The following is a 19,426-nucleotide window of genomic DNA, read 5'->3' on the forward strand; positions in this document are numbered from 1 at the left end:
TATAGCAGACACAAAATTTTTCAAAAATTTTTTTGTTACTCTATTGTCTTCTCTACTTATAGAATATCCGCAACGTTTTTTTATCTTTTCTAAAATGCGGCCGTGTATTGGATAAAACACATTAGCTTACTTTATTCATATAAATTGCATTGCATTCGGTAGTTGATTGTATTTTGTGTATTGAATTCTCTTTTTATTAACTTACAAACATGTAAATATAATCTAATGTTTAAGCCTTTTATCGAACGATAATTGTCAAAATAAATTTAATATAAATTTTGCAATATTATTGTAAGAATACAAGCATTTTTTTAAATCTAAATAATTTTCAAAAATTTAAATTAGAATAAAATGTAATATTATAATGATTATAATACGAGATGAATTGCAAATTAATAACGACGATTAATTTGACGCGTGTAGTTAAAATAAAAATCGGACTTAATTGTCTACTTATTCTTGTTAAAAGATTTATTCCATAAATTTCAAAATTATTTCTGCTAGATTGCGAATATTCACTCGGTGAGTGAAGCGTACGATTAACTACCCATACATACGCGTCGGCGCATATGTATGAGCTCTTTACATTTTTCTTGAGTCATTTTATAAATCGGTACATTAAGCAATTTTTACTGTAGAAGATTCATATTTAAAAAATGATTAATACCATTTTCAAAATTTCTTTTATTGAGATGGAAATAGAAAGATAAAGAAAAGCTTATAATTATTGAAGCTTAACTTTTCTATTCATGTCAAGTCTCTTAATATATATGAATCTTCGAGGAATAGATAAAACATGGGAAAAAATTTTTCCCACTAATGTATTGTGTAAACCGTTGATAAATATTTTCACTTAATAAATGAAAGCATCAATGATTTATACCAAAATATCGCCGAATTTTTCGATTCGTTAAGCATTACCGATCGATCATAAATTTATAATTTTGCGTAATCTGACGATCTTATTCCAATATTTCTAAGCATTTGATTTTTCAGTTTTAACTTTTCAAGCTTTAATAAGCTTTAATATTCTTCCGTCTGTATCATATAATCGTTAGGAAATAAAAATCATATTTTCGAAATGATTATAATAAAAGTATTTACAAACTCTATTACGTTAATGCAGTAAAAATTCAAGTACTTAAAAAATTTGAAAATGCGGGGGTTATATCTTGATGAAATTAATGAAAGTAAATATATCGATTCCATTTAAGCGCATACTTTAATAAAACCTCCCATCCTCCTCTGCCCTTACTGTACTAATTGTTCATTTCATACGAGCTTCATAGCAGCTTCATACCAGCCATAGATTCACATCTTTCATCACGAAAGAGTCAAAGGTCGACCCGCAAGCGAGTTGGCACATCATTTAAAAGTGAAGATTGATGACATGAGCTTCCCGACCGATCTACAGAACATCTTCATAAAGCTGTCCAATTTATAAAGATTCCGAGGTCGCGCGCTTGATTCATTTGAAATTTACACCGAAGAAAGATATGGTGGACGCGGTGTTAGGATAACGCCGATGAATCTTCCGACGGTTTTCTCGTTTTCTTTTTCAAGTAGGAGGCGGCGCCGAGTCGTGACACATTTTTTCCTTGTCAAGTTTCACTTCCCATGGATTATTTATTGTCTTTGCTAATGTTAAGGGACATAAAGACGGATGAGATTTTTATTTTCTTCGGCATTTTAATGTACTTTTGTATTAATACTATAATGACACTAATTATAATTATAAGTCTTTTATATGCGGACTTTCCGTGCTTTTATAACAACAACAACAACAACAACAAAAATGGGCGAATACTATTCTCATACTGAAATATCAATTACTTTTACATTTAAATTTACATGGTTTGGTGAATATCCACTGTACATAGTACGTCCTAAGCGATGGATATATATATATATATATATATATATATATATGTGTATATATTCCTATATTATATTTATATGCAAATAAATATGATTGTAAATATGACTCAGAGATGATAACTTACAAGTCTCTAATACGTGTTTTACGTGCGAAAATTTAATCGACTGATTTAATATACACATTTCGAGCCTGAGATATCAACATTTAATATTTTTACACAAATTTTACACGAAAGCTTCCTATACATAAAAATATCTCTTCTAATTTCGCGTTAAAGCTATATATTTATAATGTATGTGCATATCTTGGGGACAATAAATTTTGTATCAGCGATATTTTAGAAGCAATATTTATTATGATATTCGATAAGAAAATATATTATAAAAAACTTATTTAGTTAAAATAATCTTACGAAGTTATTTTTAATGTTATATTTTACATATATATATATATATATATATATATATCAACATACAAAGTATTATATTAAATATTTTATTATATAATGCATTTTAATAAATCAAAAATTAGTTCTTATGCTTTAACAAAAATTTGATTGGAATATTATGGCATTCTCATTTCTACACTTTCCGCTTTATAAATGATAAAACTTAACATTATACAATCATCCGTTTATTAATTTATTTTACAAAATGCGAATAAGAGGCATTTAGGAAATTTTATAAAATTATAATAATCTATTGCCACTGTACAATCTTAATGTATTATAATCTTTATTGATGTACGTTTAGGGAAAAATGTAATAGAGAGAAGAACATTTAACATCGTGTATTTGATAGAGCAAGAAATATTAATATCAAATTGTAAATTTTTATTTGAAAAATCTATAGAACGCCTCTAATAGAACGTAAGATAATATGTTGATATAATAATATATAAGTTAGAATTTTAGAAATTGGTGAAAATTTTATTTAAATGATTTGCATATTTGTATAATTCATTTCATGAAATATCTTTCTGCCGTAAAATTTTATTTATATGGAATTAAAATTGCGACTTTTTTTATTATGGATATTATCAATACATTGTTATATTTCACACGTTGATACGTGTACGTGTTCGTAAAGTTTAAAAACGTCAGCGACATACTAATAGTTTGAAATGGTATCCCAAAAAAGTCCAAACTTCCTAGAAAAAGGGGTTGGCCCTTTTTTTATTTATTCCACGTTTCCGAGCCTAGAAATAAAATACTCTGAATCCTTTCGATATGGACTTTCGCTGAAAATCTTGTACCTTTTTTCAATTTACAGCACATAAAATATATAACTTTCAGCACTTTTTTTTATTATTGATAAATCTTCTTCTTGCTTTGTATTTGATAACGAAGAAATGAAAGAAAGTCACGAGAACGAGCGTAATGTGACATTTACAATACATAATTTTACACAATTATAAGTTTACGGAGGATACAACTTTTACTTGGTCGTGCGATGGTTTATTTCACTGACACGTACGACTTTTCTTGCCTCGCTCTTAGGATAATCATAAAATGCACATCGGAGCACGCAGAATTTCAAGAAAATTAAATAGATTTGCAAATCTATTTCAAGCCTCCCCGTACACTGTAACTTAAGCTCACTTAATTAACTTTAAGCTCATTAGAAAATACAAGAGGCGCCAATGACTAACCCCCGAGCAGAACCGCTACCGCCCCACACGAACACAAATCAATAAGACGTGCGAAGCCAGTCAGTCAAACACTCTTGCGAGAAGTGAAAAGTAGTACCGTCGAGTCGAGTAGAATTTTCACCCTCGGTCGATAGACTCGAGCGCACACAGGGAAAGGGCCGTGAAAGTAGAGGTCAGTTTTAAAGGGACGCATTAAAGCCGGCCACGTGTAGATAAGCCAATGGTAAAGGGTAGCGGAAGATGTCCGTCCGGGTCCCTGTCCCACCTGCAATAAGTGGCTTGGAGTTTCAGCTCCGGTGACGACGATCCACCCGTTCCCGGCTCTAGCGGCGCCTGTTACGATGAGTTAGTGGACCTGACTGATCGGCGACATGCTCGAGCTCGCTCGCTCGCTCGCTCGCTCGCAACGCACTTTCGGCTCCGTATTTTCGGAAGGATATAGCGGAAGGTGAGGCCGACAATTTCCCATTGGATTTTCGACATGTGTTTCGTGAGAGGAGATACGCGGCTGACGTTCCGACCTTGCGCTAAGCGATGAGCGAAAAACTTTTAACGCCCTGTATGTTTTATGCTAGACCCGACGCGAAGAAAAATATTGAGAATTCCTGAGGAAAGTATGCGGGAAATTTTAGGGATAGCGGGCTCGAGAGGCTTAAAAATGCTCGTAACTCTGTGTCTACGAATGCTTATATTTACTTTATGTTTCATATAGTGGAAAAATTCGTTTTCACTTACTCTTGCACCTGCTCCTTTATAATTTCAAGAAAAACATTTATCTGCTTTTTATTCCCAAAGGAAAGCTATATTTTTCACAATTTCATTGAAGTTAATTACGATGTTGTTTCGACGAACGTTAATTACATCATACATGATAATTAGTATCGTTATTCATTATTGTTTAAGAAAGCTTTGTTAAATAAGGTTGGTGCACGTTTTTTGCAATTAAATGATATTAAGTCAATTCTCATTTACTCTTTAAATGAGTTGTATTTAGCACTTTATCACTATATTAATAATAATAATAATTATTATTATTATTATGATTATTTATTCGCAATTATAACGTTTAATCGCTCCATAACTTTCCCTAAGTTTTCTTTACAAATATTTATCTGTAACTTTATTATCGTAATTATGTTTCTTATACTTTGAAAATTTGTTTTATTTCCAATGCCTCATAAGTTTTTAATAAACTTTTTAATTAAAATTAATTAAATAGTTCATTAAAGTTGCCTAATTAAGTTGTTTCCTAGTTGTTTTCAAATCCACTGATTCCGTAAATTTGCTTTTGAAGTAATTTGTAACTAAGCTTATATAACAAATCGAACTTTTTACAACTTTAAAGAAAATTCTCTTTCCCATAGTGATCTTGAAAATTGTTCACGATGTATTAGTATCTTTTGGATTCATAGAATATTATCTAAAACTATTGTAATAGACTTTAGTTGCTTCTACAAATGAAGCTGCAAATTCAAGCAAATCGCTTTAAATTGAAATTTCGACTGATTCAATAATTACAAAATGTATGATGATTTCGTTAATGTAAAACAAACAAAAAAAAAATAAGAAGAAATCTTTATAAATTACAATATTAACATTGCAGTAGGCTTCCTCGACACAAGTAACTTTTAAAATATTTATAACTTTCAAAGTTATTCATATTTTACTTAACGAAATATCAGAAAATTCAATTATCAGAAATTTCATTTATTAACTAGACTTTGTAAAATCGAGCAGACATTTCTTACATACTTTTCTGACGCTCCTAACACCACTGAAGTTTATTCCTATTCTTTTCATTGCAATTGAATCCGGAATTATTGAGTTTTATAGCAACTGACCACCATTACAACAAAATCACACGTATTATTTGCTTTCACGAAGAAACAATGTTATCGAAGATCATTACCCTACATTTCCACTATATACACTACATTGCTAGAACAATGCATGCACAGCATTTACGAAGGAACATTTTCTCCACACGAATGCTTTAAGGGAAGAGTTTGTGAAACTTTAAAGAAAATATTAATAATATTAATTTAAATAAATTATTTTAAAACAAGTAATTTTTTTCTTTTTTTTTCGTTTAAATATAAGGTTTGTTATTATACGAGAAAGTGAATTCGAAAGATTGTTTTCTTAATGTAAGCATTTATTATTCGTTAAACAAAATTGTAAAATATATAATCATTTTTATGAAAAAAATATAAATTTTTGTATTTACTTTATATAATTCAATGAGTCTGGATTTTCATTACTTTAAGTAATTAAATTTCAATTAATATTGAAGGTTGTTGATCAATATTTTTGATATAATTATGTTGTGCAATATTTGAATGAACATTATATTTCCTAAATTTTATTACTATTCAAAAACTATATGCGTAGATTAAAAATTTTATTCAAGAATTTGCAGATAATTAAATAAATTGAAATACTTTAATAGTCCATTAATGGAAAAAGGGTTTTACGTACCTTGAGATATTTAACATAATTGTCTACATCAAAAATCAAATTTCATGTACGGATAAATTTTTGTAAGGAAAAAACTTTCTATATGTACTTTTCACTTCTTCATTCAATTATTCTTAGTTACATTAAGTGAAAAAATAATAAATACGAATTTATTCGAAAATAATTTGTATTATACGGTTTTCGACATTATTTCATTTAACGTAAAACAACGGATCTTTCATATTAATTAAAACTGTCGATAAATATGTACTTTTATATAATTATAAATATTGAAAAATAATATATCCAATACCTATGCAATGAGCCTTGTGTTTCCTTCCTATTTATGGTTTATCTATTCATCTTGGACTTTTAACTATCGTCGATTATCTTTTATTTTACATGTCAAAGGATTCTTCATAAAATATATTCTTAATAAATTTAACATCGAAATATAATGGAAAAACGTGATTATACAAGTAATACTTATTTTGCAGAATAACTGTCTCTGCTCTCACATGCACATGTGCTTATACACCCGCACGCTCTCGCGCGCACGCGATCTCGTGCAATGACTCAAGTAAGTTTGCCGCTGTGTTTGCTTATAAGTACGAGATAAGCCCAAAGGAGGCGTCGATTTCTTACTTAGACTGCAATTTCCAAGAAGTTTCATATTGCGCAATGCATAGGATGAAGAGAACTTAAACTGTCGCTGCAACGCTAACTTTTTATGTAAGTTCGCCGGGCGGCTCGGATAGAAGGAAATGACGCGCACTATGTCGAGTGAAAATCTTATCGTCAAAGTATTAAAAGAAGTCGGGTTTGCGACCTCCTTAACTTTAAGCCAACTCAACAGTTTCTCGATATAAGGGCGTCGTTGCTTTGTCAAGGATTCAATACAACGAAGCAATTTTCTTGTTGAATTTTATTATAAAGTGATGGTGTTGAAATATTATCTCGTCGGACATGTGTCGACGGACCGTGTAGTGAAAAAAAAAAAAAGTATATAAATACCGACACGAGGAAAATCATTTGGCTTTTACCAAATGTTCATGTAAAATTATAATAAACGATGTGGAGTTGGCATTTAATTTCGTAAAAACGTAAGCTCGATAAAGTCGTCTATGCGTTATTTATTAATTCCCTTTTTTTCCTAAGTCGCGCCAAGGAATAAAAATATTTTATAACCAATCAAAATAATATATGGAAATATTCCTCGATTACTCGCTTATTTTTCTCTTCTAATAAGAAAAATGAGTCGTGTGTGATGTCACGTCACAACTTTTCCTTTCCCATAACAGCCTGGATGAATCGTACGGTAGGAAAAGCCAGCATAACACCATGAAATATATCAAAATGACAGTAAATAGACGACGAATGAATGGTATCGTGTGAGTGACGTAAAAAGAGCAAGGAAAAGTGATATACACGAAAGATTGGATGATCCTTTTTTAAATCCTGAGTTTTCTTATGTATCTTATGCATACGTGATTTGTCTGTTGTGTTGACAAATGTACTACCGCAGACTTACAAAATTTATTCACGTATTATAAAGTAATGTTAGAAATATTTCATAGCATGCATTTTCTATCTATCTTAGTTGAATTATTTTGAGACAATATTCAATTCATACATATAAAAGTTATTACGCGTAGAAGATAAAGTACAAATCTTTATATGACACATTGTGGGATAGGATGTACGAATGAGAGAGAGACTGATGTACCCAATTCGACGAGAAACAAAGTGCCACTATTCTACGAACAACTACAATATACGAATATATAGTACCAACTATTGTAAAAAGTCTTCCGAAAATAACTAACGAGTCTACGACAAGACAGGATCCCTTAATAACTAATTCGCATATAATAAAGCGCAATAATGAGTGAGACAAAGTACAAAACATATACATAAGAATCTTCTTCTATTCCGGTTATTTTATATTATGGCAGATAATGTTATAATATCGCAAAACTAAAATTCTTTCCATGGATGAAAATTCACACTAAAGCAATCGATAATGTATACTTATCTATGAATTTAATTATTTGTGAAATTATTTGTGAATCATCAAATGAGATATAATTCATGTAAATAATATCCAATATATAAAGTTATTTGAAAATTTAGTTAACTTTAGAGTTCGTAAAGTGTTTTATGAATATAATATACACATTAATAATATAAAAAATATAATTTAAACCATTAGAAGCTATAATCACTTAGTCAGATTTTATTTAATTAGTCAATACATGTAAAAGTTGATGTATTTTTGGTATTACATTTATAATCTTCGATACGTTGACAATACTTCAAATTTGCAAAAATATTTGAATTAAAAAATTTTATTTCATATTTCTGATTTGTTTTCAATTGTAATTTTATTTTCATGATATATCTGAATTTGCCCGAATACATTTGAAAAATGTGAACAAAGTTCTTGAGGTCGAAACAGTATTGTTGATTTTCGAAATTGTTATTTATATCGTACTGTTTGCAGTCTTGAATTGAAATATTCCTGTAACGTTGGGATTTTCGAGCTTAAAACCCTATAAACTACCATTAATAAATACGGATATGAGGTGTGTGTGTGTTTGTGTTTGTGTGTGTGTGTGTGTGTCTTGTTAAAATATGCGTACCCGCCCGTATGATATATATATAGTAATCATTCGGAAATACTTACTGGACGTTTAAAGTTTGTCAGCGTAAGGAATTCCAAGCTTATCAATGACACAAAATATATTCAGCTCTTATAAATCATAGACCATAAAAAGATCTCTTGCTTAAATGTTTTACCATCTCACCATCTTACTTACTAATGATAGTTTCACCGGTAAGAGCTAGATTCCAAGAGCAGCATCTACATTACGCTTAGAACCCCCAAAAGAAGGCATCATCGATTCAATTTACATTCTAGCCCCGTCTGCGGCTCTCCTTCCTTCATCGAATTTTTTGGTTTTCATGACAACGTGCAAATATATATCAGCACGCTTCTCTGTTTCCTTTCAACAAGTGCACAATCCACCTTCGACGCTTCACTTCGCACAAGCGTTTGTTTCATTTTATATTGGTTGATGTATTTGATATTCACCCACAGAGAGAGCGATAGATAGAGAGAGAGAGAGAGAGAGAGAGAGAGAGATAAACAGACAGAGGCAGACAAAGAGTTATCTATTGGAATAATAAAGAAGCGTATATTGAGACGAAAAATAGTGATTTGTGAGTTTTGTATTTCTTGTTTACCCTGCAGTAAATCAGAAACAGAAGCTTGTTTGCTTCTATTATGAACCGCTATCAAAGTATTTTATTACATAAAAAGTTTTATGTGTTGAAAAGTATATATTTACAAAAAGCTATAAATATAAAAAAATAGTTATAGAAAATCTAAAATTATGATTAATAATACACAAAAATGCACTTTAAACTTTGATTAATTCAATCAATTCATAATTATTCACCACCGAACAATTACAGTGTCTTTGCAAATATTATGGATGTAATTGAAAATAATAATTAAAATATAATGAATTCAGAAACTTATTATTATTTAACCTCCACTTATTTTTATAATATCTTTAAATAAACGATAAAATCTTTAAAAAAATAAACTATATATGAACTATGTTATATTACCTAATTATTTAATATATATTTACAAACATATTTTGCTTCAATAATACGAAAGATTTACAATCGTATAAAAGCATTTTATACAATTTCTATGTGTTTAATAAAAACATATTTATACTCTTACTTATATGTGTATCATTTATTAACTATAAGTAAGAAATGATTTCATTTTATGATACAGATTTAAAGTATAGTGATAACATTTTTAATGTTTAAACGATAAATCGGCAAAAATGTGCAGAAATATAACAAAATATGTGAAATATGATTTGACTTCGATATCAAACCAAGCCTTTTCCAATTTGAATCATTTACTCTATATAATTATCATATTAGTCAACGCTAAATTATAAAAGAACTTACTAGTGAAAAAGTTTATTCTAAAATAAAACAGTAATAAAATGTCTGTGCCATATATTTAAGAATTGCACAATTCTACGCACAATTATAGACATCCATGTCGCTATGTAAATCTCCAAATTTTGGATCAAGTAAACATTTCGATGATTCAAACTTGTAAGAGCAGAAAATTGAAAAAGCGAATTTAATGAAAATTCTAAAGAAGATTGAATAAATTACTTATATTTCCAATTAAATTTAACGCAAGACAAAAAAATATCATTTACATATTCTTAAAAATCTATTATTAATTACAAAATACTACAAATTATATTAATAATAAACATGATTTTTAAAAATGATTACTTAGTAAATCATAAAAGCGTTGTGGGTTAAGAGTTTTTTTTTTTAATAAAGATGTTTATTCTTCAAATAATCTAAACTAATTCTAATATATATATATATATATATATATATATATATATATATATATTTGTACTTTGTTGAGAAAAAATTCACATTTTTTATATTGATATATAAATAATGTTATAAACATTTTATAATTGATAATTGATATATAAAAAAAAATTTAATAATTATCATAGAATGAAAAATTTTAATTAATTTGTAAATTTATGGAAATTAAATAAAAAAATCAAAAAAATTTTCTCTACGCCATTTTTAATTTTACAATAAACATATTCTCCAATATTTGAGTTGAAATTTTTCAAAAAATATTTTTGATTATTCATTACATGTATATATGATTTTACACACATTTCTGGATAATTATAAGATCATTTAACGACAGAAAATTACAATTTTTATTTAGAAATTTAATAGAAAAATATAAATGTATTATTTAACATTGAGTTCTTGTTTTAATATAAAGAAAAAATTGTAGTTGTTAGTATAATTCAATTTGCAAACAAAAGTTTTTATTTATAATATATAACACTACGTAATATTAATATGATTTTAGCCACATAATGTTTACATATTATATTTAATTTTGTAAAAAAATTTATTATTCTATAGTTTCATTTCAATTCACATGTAAAACAATAAATTGAAAATTCTATTCTATTTCGAGTTATTATATTGTTATTAATATGGATACAATTATGTTGCTCATTTTACTTGGTTATAAAATTGCATTAGTAATAAAGAAATTGAAAATGTGATGCTTAAAATTACCAACATAATAATATATAATCCTAAACTCAAGTATTTTTTTGTAAATTTTCACTATCTCATTTATTAAAAATATACTGCAAATCACTATGAAATATAATAAATCCTAGCGTATATATATATGATATGATATATATATATATGATATATAGATGATATATATGTTGAATCAGATAATGTTCAACATATTTTATAAAAGATATTCAAGAATTTTTATTGACACCATTGACACGTTTCACTTTTATTTAACATAAGTCACGCAATGCATTTAATATTCATACAAAAATCTTTCTAATCGATTAAAAAGGTAAGGTAACGTAAATTAAAAGACACATCGATCATTCGACAAATATTGTATCCAATCATGTTGTCTGCTACGTAATTTTCATTATTATAAACAATGAAGAAAAATTGCAAGCCATGACCATAGTAATAATTTGTTTACAATAATATCAAATAAATTTCTTTATTAATTAAACTCAAATCAAATGTTTGTTTAAACAAATTTTCAAATAGTAGTAGAGTATTTAAAAAATTTTACATTGCTTTAATTAATATAGGAATCTCATTTATTAATTTCATATATTTACATAAAATTGAAATACACTGGTTATAATTTACGAGGTAAAAATTTTCTTAATCAAATCATTTCCTATATGAATTTATAATTTAATTGCATTTTGTGACGACCTACGTTAATTATAATATCGAATTTCAATATATTGCAATTCATTTATACATAAAAATCGTATTTTAAAAAAGAAAAAGAGTTTTTAACAACTCAAGGTAACAGCTACAATGATATTTTTACAAAAAATTGTAGCAAAAATTTATCTATTGTCTAAAAAGTAAGATCATTTTTATAAACAATTTAACTTTTTATTATTTATAAATGTTAATATACGAATGAATTATATTAATTTTTTTAAAAATAGTCTTTTTACGAAAGAACTATAATATAAGCAAAGTGTAAAATTTTGCATGAAAAAGAAATATAGTGAATTCGTTTTTAGATTTATATTTTAACAAAAATAAATCATAATGCCATATGAATTATAAAAATAATATTTAAAAATTAAGCTCTGAAAAATTAAAATTCAATTTTCGTTAATGAATATAATAGAAAAAATTTGTCCTTCATTAGTATTGCTTTAAAATCAATTTCAAAAACAATATTTTGCCACCTAATCCAAAATAATATATCGTAAGAATACATAATTTCATTTTTCTAATTTCTATATACCTGTTTTATATATTTGTACTAAAACAAAAAAATATTAGCTATTTTAATTATATTACTTTGGTAATCACATTTGCAAAGTGTAAGTATCTTTTATAGATCTCGGGGTAAGAAATTGAAGATAAAAACTGATTGTAACACAATTTTAATATCATAGGTAAACAATTGAGTAAATCTACGTGAAAGTTATTTTAAAGACTGTACGAATTAATTGTTCGAGCATCGAAAGATTCTTCTTAATTTAACAAATTGAATTTTGTGAAAGAGGAGTGATAACAATAATAGTTATAAGTGTATGGATAATAGGAGAACGATAGGCCGATAACGTACGGGCAACTTCGATAACAAAATGTATGAATAATAAATAAAAACTCTACACCCAAGGAAGATCAATTCTTAATACCTAACGTGCATTTCTCCCCTCTTGCTCGCTCTGTCGAGGTCGACTGGCGGCGAGTCGCGCGAGCAATAAAAAGTCCAATATCGTGGAACTCACTGACTCACTGGTACTTCCACGGTATTGGAAAACCAACTCTCCCTATCCATTGACTTTCTTCTCGCATCTTCGCTCTCCTCTCCTTACCGATTCCCACTTGCGGAATAAAGTTCGACAGTGTGTGCCTGTGTGCGTGTGTGTGCGTGTGTCCGTGTATCCCCGTAAGTGAACATTCGTCTTACTTATATGCCCGATGAAAGGGTCGTGAGTAGACGCAGGAAGTTCCATTGCTATCGTGCAGCTCCCCCTCCTCCACCCTCGTTCACGATCCCTTTCTCGCTGTCTTTCCCTCTCTCGTGGGAATCGGTACGCAGCTTTTCTTTATCTGCGAGACGAACTTTTTCGCAGAATCAAATACGTCCCCTACTTCATTTGGGCTTTCTATGATAATCCATTTATACGGATCTCGACTTTCATGAATTAAACTTCAGTAGACTTTTGTATAACTGTGTAATAATGTAGTTATTAAGCACTATATTTTATAAAATCGTTAAACCCTTAATATTCTTATAATTTCTGTCAAAATGCCTTCCCCTTATTTCAATTAATATTATTTGTCTTAAAAAATTCTCTCATTTTCTATGAGCATGCATTATTAATGCCATTGTTCCTTCTTTTTTTAATGACTTTTAATTTAGTATATATATATATATATATATATTACTAACTTTACTATTATAATGTTCAGTATTTAATTAGGATTGAGCATCAATCCTATTTGTTACTGTTACATTCTAAACTTTAACAACCATTCAGAATTTTCTTTATAGAATTACAAAATGAATTACGGTACATTTTTCTATCTATTATTTTATTACTATTAAATTATTGTAAAACGATATAAATATTTATTATACGAATTGTACACATTATTGCAGAGAGATGTATAAATTTGGAAAGTAACTTTATTATAATGAAATATTCTCATATAATTACTCATAATAACTGATATTGTAAATAATAAATAATTCTTTTTGCAGGTTTGTGCCAAAATGCAGGAGCTGGAAGACATTATCATGACTTGGAAGATCGACATGATGATTTGTATGTATGGTTAATTATTTTGAATTTTCAATTATCTGTATAATTCCAATAGTCTCAGTATAATATTAATTACAAACTAAATTCTAAAAGTGCTGCAAAGCAATAATATTTTTTAACGACACAATATAAATAGGATTAAATGTTTTAATTTATATTTTCAACAAGTTCCTGTGAATTATCTGAAAATTAATTCTTAGTAAAGATACATTAATTCATCATATTTAATTATAATAATTGGAATCATAATATATATTTTTAAAGCCACATGTTAAGTTCACAAAACTATATAATTCGCTATTTGCTCTTTATTTTAAAAATTTTCTATTATTTCCGATTGTAGCATTCAAAATATAATTACATAATAAAAAACATTTTTAAAAAAGAATCCAAACAATAGTGCAAAAATTGAATTGTAGGATGAATTTGACGCAATTCCAGATGCGTAGTGTGACAATAGTAATTTTATAATTAATGGATTAATCATAGTCCGTTTTTTTTCTTCACAGTGCAAAAGTCAATGCTGGATAATTTGAAAAACAAAGTTTCCCGAGCAAAGTTAATTGTCGAATTAATAACAACTGTTCTAATCGACCTACTTTCACTTTAGCATTGCATAATTTGGGATAAATATATCCAGATTTCAAATTTTCTTAAGAGCAATTAAACTTTGTTTGTTTTTTTTTTTAAATCCATACTATTAAATTATTATTAGAGATACAAGTTGAGCGTAGGAATATATTGCCAGAATACAATACTTTCGCAACAATGATTTCGCAGTAAAAATATTTATTATTGAATCACAAAAATAAATAAATGCATAACAATGAAGTTGAAAAGAAGTGCAGAAAAAGAGAAATAAAGACAAGTGAAAAGTAGAAATTATATATTGAAAATGGATGATTATCGGTACAGAGTTAATTTACAAAAACAAGCTGATTGTAGTATTTTAAATTTACATAAAATAAAAAATGACGTAAGATATTATATAAGTAATAAATTACTTTTAGAATATTCATTAGTTTGAAAAAAATTAATTTTTAATCTCATCAAGTAGGTAACTTGATATGTCATCGTAATACTAAAAACCTACTATTTACGAAAAATTATATAGCTTCATATAATTGAAAAGTTATATAAATTAATAATAATTTTCGAATGCTTGATTTTTAATTAATATATTTGTATGTGTGCGCGTATTCGCGATTTAACGTGCGCGCGTGTATGTGTATGTCATTCAAAAGTCACTGATTAAGGTACGAATTTTAAATCATTAATTTCCAAAAAATTTTATGCATATATTTTGTATAATTCAAGTTTTTAATTTCATGATTAACAGCAATTACTTAAAAATTTATCATTATAAAGTTATGCTTCGCTTTAATAAACATATAAATAGCAAATATACATATATAAATCATTTTGTTTCACTTCGATATTTTATCGACATCTTTATTTTAAGGTACATCCAAAAAAAGATTTTAATTAGTTTTAATGATTAAAAATATATTTATTTCATTATCTTTAGTATGTCAATAAAGTTTAACATTATTATGTACGGTTTAAATTATTTTTTGTGCACTCATAAATATTATTTATTTATTTATATATATATATATATATATATATATATATATATATATATATATATATATATAACAGGTATTCTATTATGATCTTTCATAATATAATACTTTTTATCTTTCTAAATATTTTATGTGCTATCTAATAGAATCTAAATTTAATTGTTTTACAATTAATTAATTTTGATTTTTCTTAATTTCATGTTGTAAAACATTATTAATCAATATATCATTAATATATATATATATATATATATATATATATATATATATATATATATAAAGAGTAAAATATTTTAAAGCCATATTCGTAATAAATTGACACTTTTTATGTTAACTAACAATTTAATAATAAATTAGTAAAAAAAATCTGCTAAAATATAGTAAAGAAATCCATCGTTGTATAAAATACGGTTATTTTAAAGTTACTTTGAAGTACATGTAAATGACAAGCTTTTTGACGTTGTATTCTCATAGTTGACACCGTTCAAATATTCTCTTTGAAAACTGTCAATCTAGAATAAACTTTGGAATATACATTTCTTGGTGCAATAGGCATTTCTACGACCTTTAGAAGGATCTTGTAATGACGTAATATGCAGAAATACCTTATACCTCGCTTATACTTAACTATCTCGAACGTACATAATGTTAACTAATTATAATATTACATGGACAAATTAGCTCAATAACATTGGCTCCTAATTGATTGAATATAAAAATAGAAGAAAAAAATAATATTATAAGCAAGATTGCAATTATATGTCTGATTAATTTAAGCTCTTGAACGAAACGATAAATACAGTCCTGATCGAAATATTCTCTTGTAATTTCAATATTTGTTCACCCGATACTATCCGCGAAAGCGCCAGACTCTCCAAAATCATACAAGTCTTCGTCCCTGCAAAACCCACACGAGAAATCACAGTTTCTCCCAGCCCCTACACTTCACCCTACCAGTCCACATAAAAAGCAACCCCAAGTTGATGATTAAGCATAGAAGAGTTAAATTGTCAGATGATACAGAAGTAAGAGCTATGTTGTCCATTAGCTGGGATGCGCCACCCGAGGGATCGAAGACGATGAGGTTGGAGGGGGATCAGCGGTTGGGGCCGCCGCCGCCACCCCCGCTCAGGGAAGCGACTCTGGCGTCACCGCAAGCAAACGGAAATGAGAATACAACCCTCGTGCCACGAAACCCCGGCGGAGAATCGTTGGACCTCCGCGGACAGCCGGCCACTAGTGCAAGTAAGATAACGAACAAACCTGACCTACCTACTCGAACCTACCTTTCGCTTTCCCACGGTATGTACATTTTCCAACACAACCGCAATCCGCAATATTGGGAAATGCATTTTCACTTTTACATTCTTTTCGTGATGATTGTGACCAGTGGAGAATAAATAATGGGCAATGTTCAAAGTTGTATTGACATTACGAGCTTCTTATACGCTTGTTGGACACCATTAACAAAATTAATAATTTCTTAATTTTGTGAATATGAAAATGTTTGAGTAAGAAAAAATTGACCTTTCCATTATTCAATAATTTTTTTGTCTTTCTACTTCTAATTAGCGGATAAAATAAAAATAAAAACAAGTAATAAAACTAATATTGATAAATGCCTTCTGCATCATAAAATTTCGACAAACGGAGACTATCGTTCGACTAGTTATTCAATATAAAACGAATAAAGAAAAAAGAAAAGAAAAACAATATATATATACATGCATATATTAAAAATTTTAACAACCTATCTGTATGAGAATTATTATTTCAAATAGCAACAACTAACGGCATGTGAGCGTATTAAAAATTAAACGATTACCTTCACTCTCTATTGAAAGTTAATTTAAAAAAAAAAAAAAAAAAAAAAAAAAAAAAAAAAAAAAATTATATAATGTAACAGCCATGTAAAAGAAAATTCTGCTTTAGAGTTTCTAAAATTGTACTTTATCTGTTGGATATCATGCTCATGGCCATTAAAATTTTGCGCGTCCAGTCATTTTGTATCGCGTGTTGCAACTTGAAATCTTACACGCGAGTCTAATGCTAAAGGAGAATCTCCGTTTGCGGTGCATATGATCGAGTGCCGATTGTAAATTAATAAATTAATTGGACAAAATTATTGGCCAAGGCAGTGGTGGTGCAAAGTCGCGGGAGGCGCGAGCCGATCGCCGTCGCAAGAGGCTCGAACGCCGTAAACAATATCGCAGGGAGCGTCGGAGGCGCATGCGCAAAGAGCGAGGCGAGCACAACAGACGCATGCGGAACAAGGATCGCGAGGCGAGCTCGCGTAGGTGGAACAGGGACCACAGGCAGAACAGGGTTGATAGCCGAGGCAATGAGCCCAAGTGGCGCGACAGCCTCATGACGCGACTCGTCAAGATTCTCAACAAGCAGACGCCATTGAGGGCCGACCCTTTGAGCAAGAACTCCCTCAATCTCTCGACGACGAACTTCGATGAGAGTATTGGTGAGTGTGCCGATGTGCAAAACTAAAATGAAAGAAAAGTAAAAAAAAAAAAAAAAAAAAAAAAAAAAAAAAAGAGCGATTGCGTTTACTTTTTCTTACGATTATTACGATTATTAGGAGGGAAATACTTGCTGTAGTCCTTGCTCCTGGCAGTCCTTACTTGGAACGACTCATTAATTTTAACGCCTAGAATTTCGAGTGCCCAATACATTATAAATCAAGAAGCGTTAGCGTATTTTTCATTCGAGCCTTTTCTCTGGAATAGAGGTCATTACGAACAAATTGTCTAATAAGAATAATTGCTTTTCTCGACGCGTGAACAGTGCTTCATTAAAAACTAATAAAAGGACACTAAAAATTAAAAATTAAAAATTAAAAATAAGATAGAAAAAAGCAAACAAAACAAAAGGAAAAATTGCTTTTATCAGGGATTTATTGTCATGACGATTCTCACTTATAAACATTTATTCTCATATTCCGCATATGCGTTATTAATAATTCGTGTGGAGTAAAATCTTAGTATTTAAGCTAAATGAAGCGATATTAATGTCGATAAAATTTCTAATAATATATCTATGAATTAGCTGTCGCGTTTAATGAAACTTTCAAAGTTTATATACGTTCGACACTTTTGTATAAAAGTTATTCAAATTATAAAACTATATATTTATATATATATATATATATATATATATATCATAGAATAATAAAAATAGTGCAAGTATTTTATAAACAGCCTTAAGCGTCCAAATGAAACGAGGCAATGAATCGCGTAAGAAACTAATCGCATCCGAACGATCAAGCTTATTTACAAATTATCGTTTCTTAATAGATTACAGACAGTGTGTTGGATGTGTGGGTGTCGAACTGTAAGAATAATTTATTTTTCGCAATTCTTAATTAAGAAGCCCTCGGAGTCCCGCTTTTGCCCACGACTAAAACTCGGCCCCACTTGGTACGGATTGACGCCTCTACTTCGTGATTTTAAGCAACTGTAAGAGGACTTTCCAGATAAGAGTAGTAGGTCAAAGATAAAGGAAGTTTCCAAAATTCCCTAAGGACAAAATAACAGTAATGACTATGTAAGTGCGAGTTCATTGATAAAGTGAAAGAAAAGCTCGAGAAATATGGGCCGAATAAGAGAGCGAGTAGAGGAGTGGTCACGTACGTGTGGATGATGCATGTGTTGTCCAAGCATTCCGATTCGCTACAATTCAACTTCCTTCCCAAAGTTCACGCGCTGCTCTCTCGGCCATGTCGTTGTATCCATTCGCGTCACCGTAATACGTGATTCGTTGCAAAACACGGAATGCGGAAACTTGCCAGAACTTGCACACGCTGCGCGACCCCTTACGTCAATATCTTCACTTATCGCTTTGTAAACGCTCATACAATCTTAGCACACACCCACAAGGAACCCACTTTGCCATACGTGATC

The 19,426-nt window shown here is 29.1% G+C and overlaps 1 protein-coding gene across 1 annotated transcript in view; it reads left to right on the top strand.

The window, feature by feature from the left end:
* LOC105367693 (uncharacterized) overlaps positions 1 to 19,426 on the top strand; it is a 71,587-nt gene that overhangs the window by 19,643 nt on the left and 32,518 nt on the right. Inside the window, exons 2-4 of the mRNA XM_011506462.1 lie at positions 13,869 to 13,932; positions 16,564 to 16,760; positions 17,650 to 17,988. Of these exons, the coding sequence (XP_011504764.1) occupies positions 13,869 to 13,932; positions 16,564 to 16,760; positions 17,650 to 17,988 (600 nt within the window). The remainder of the gene's footprint in view (positions 1 to 13,868; positions 13,933 to 16,563; positions 16,761 to 17,649; positions 17,989 to 19,426) is intronic.

The sequence above is a fragment of the Ceratosolen solmsi genome, unplaced genomic scaffold, assembly GCF_000503995.2.
Source record: "Ceratosolen solmsi marchali unplaced genomic scaffold, CerSol_1.0 scaffold7, whole genome shotgun sequence".
NCBI lineage: Eukaryota > Metazoa > Arthropoda > Insecta > Hymenoptera > Agaonidae > Ceratosolen > Ceratosolen solmsi.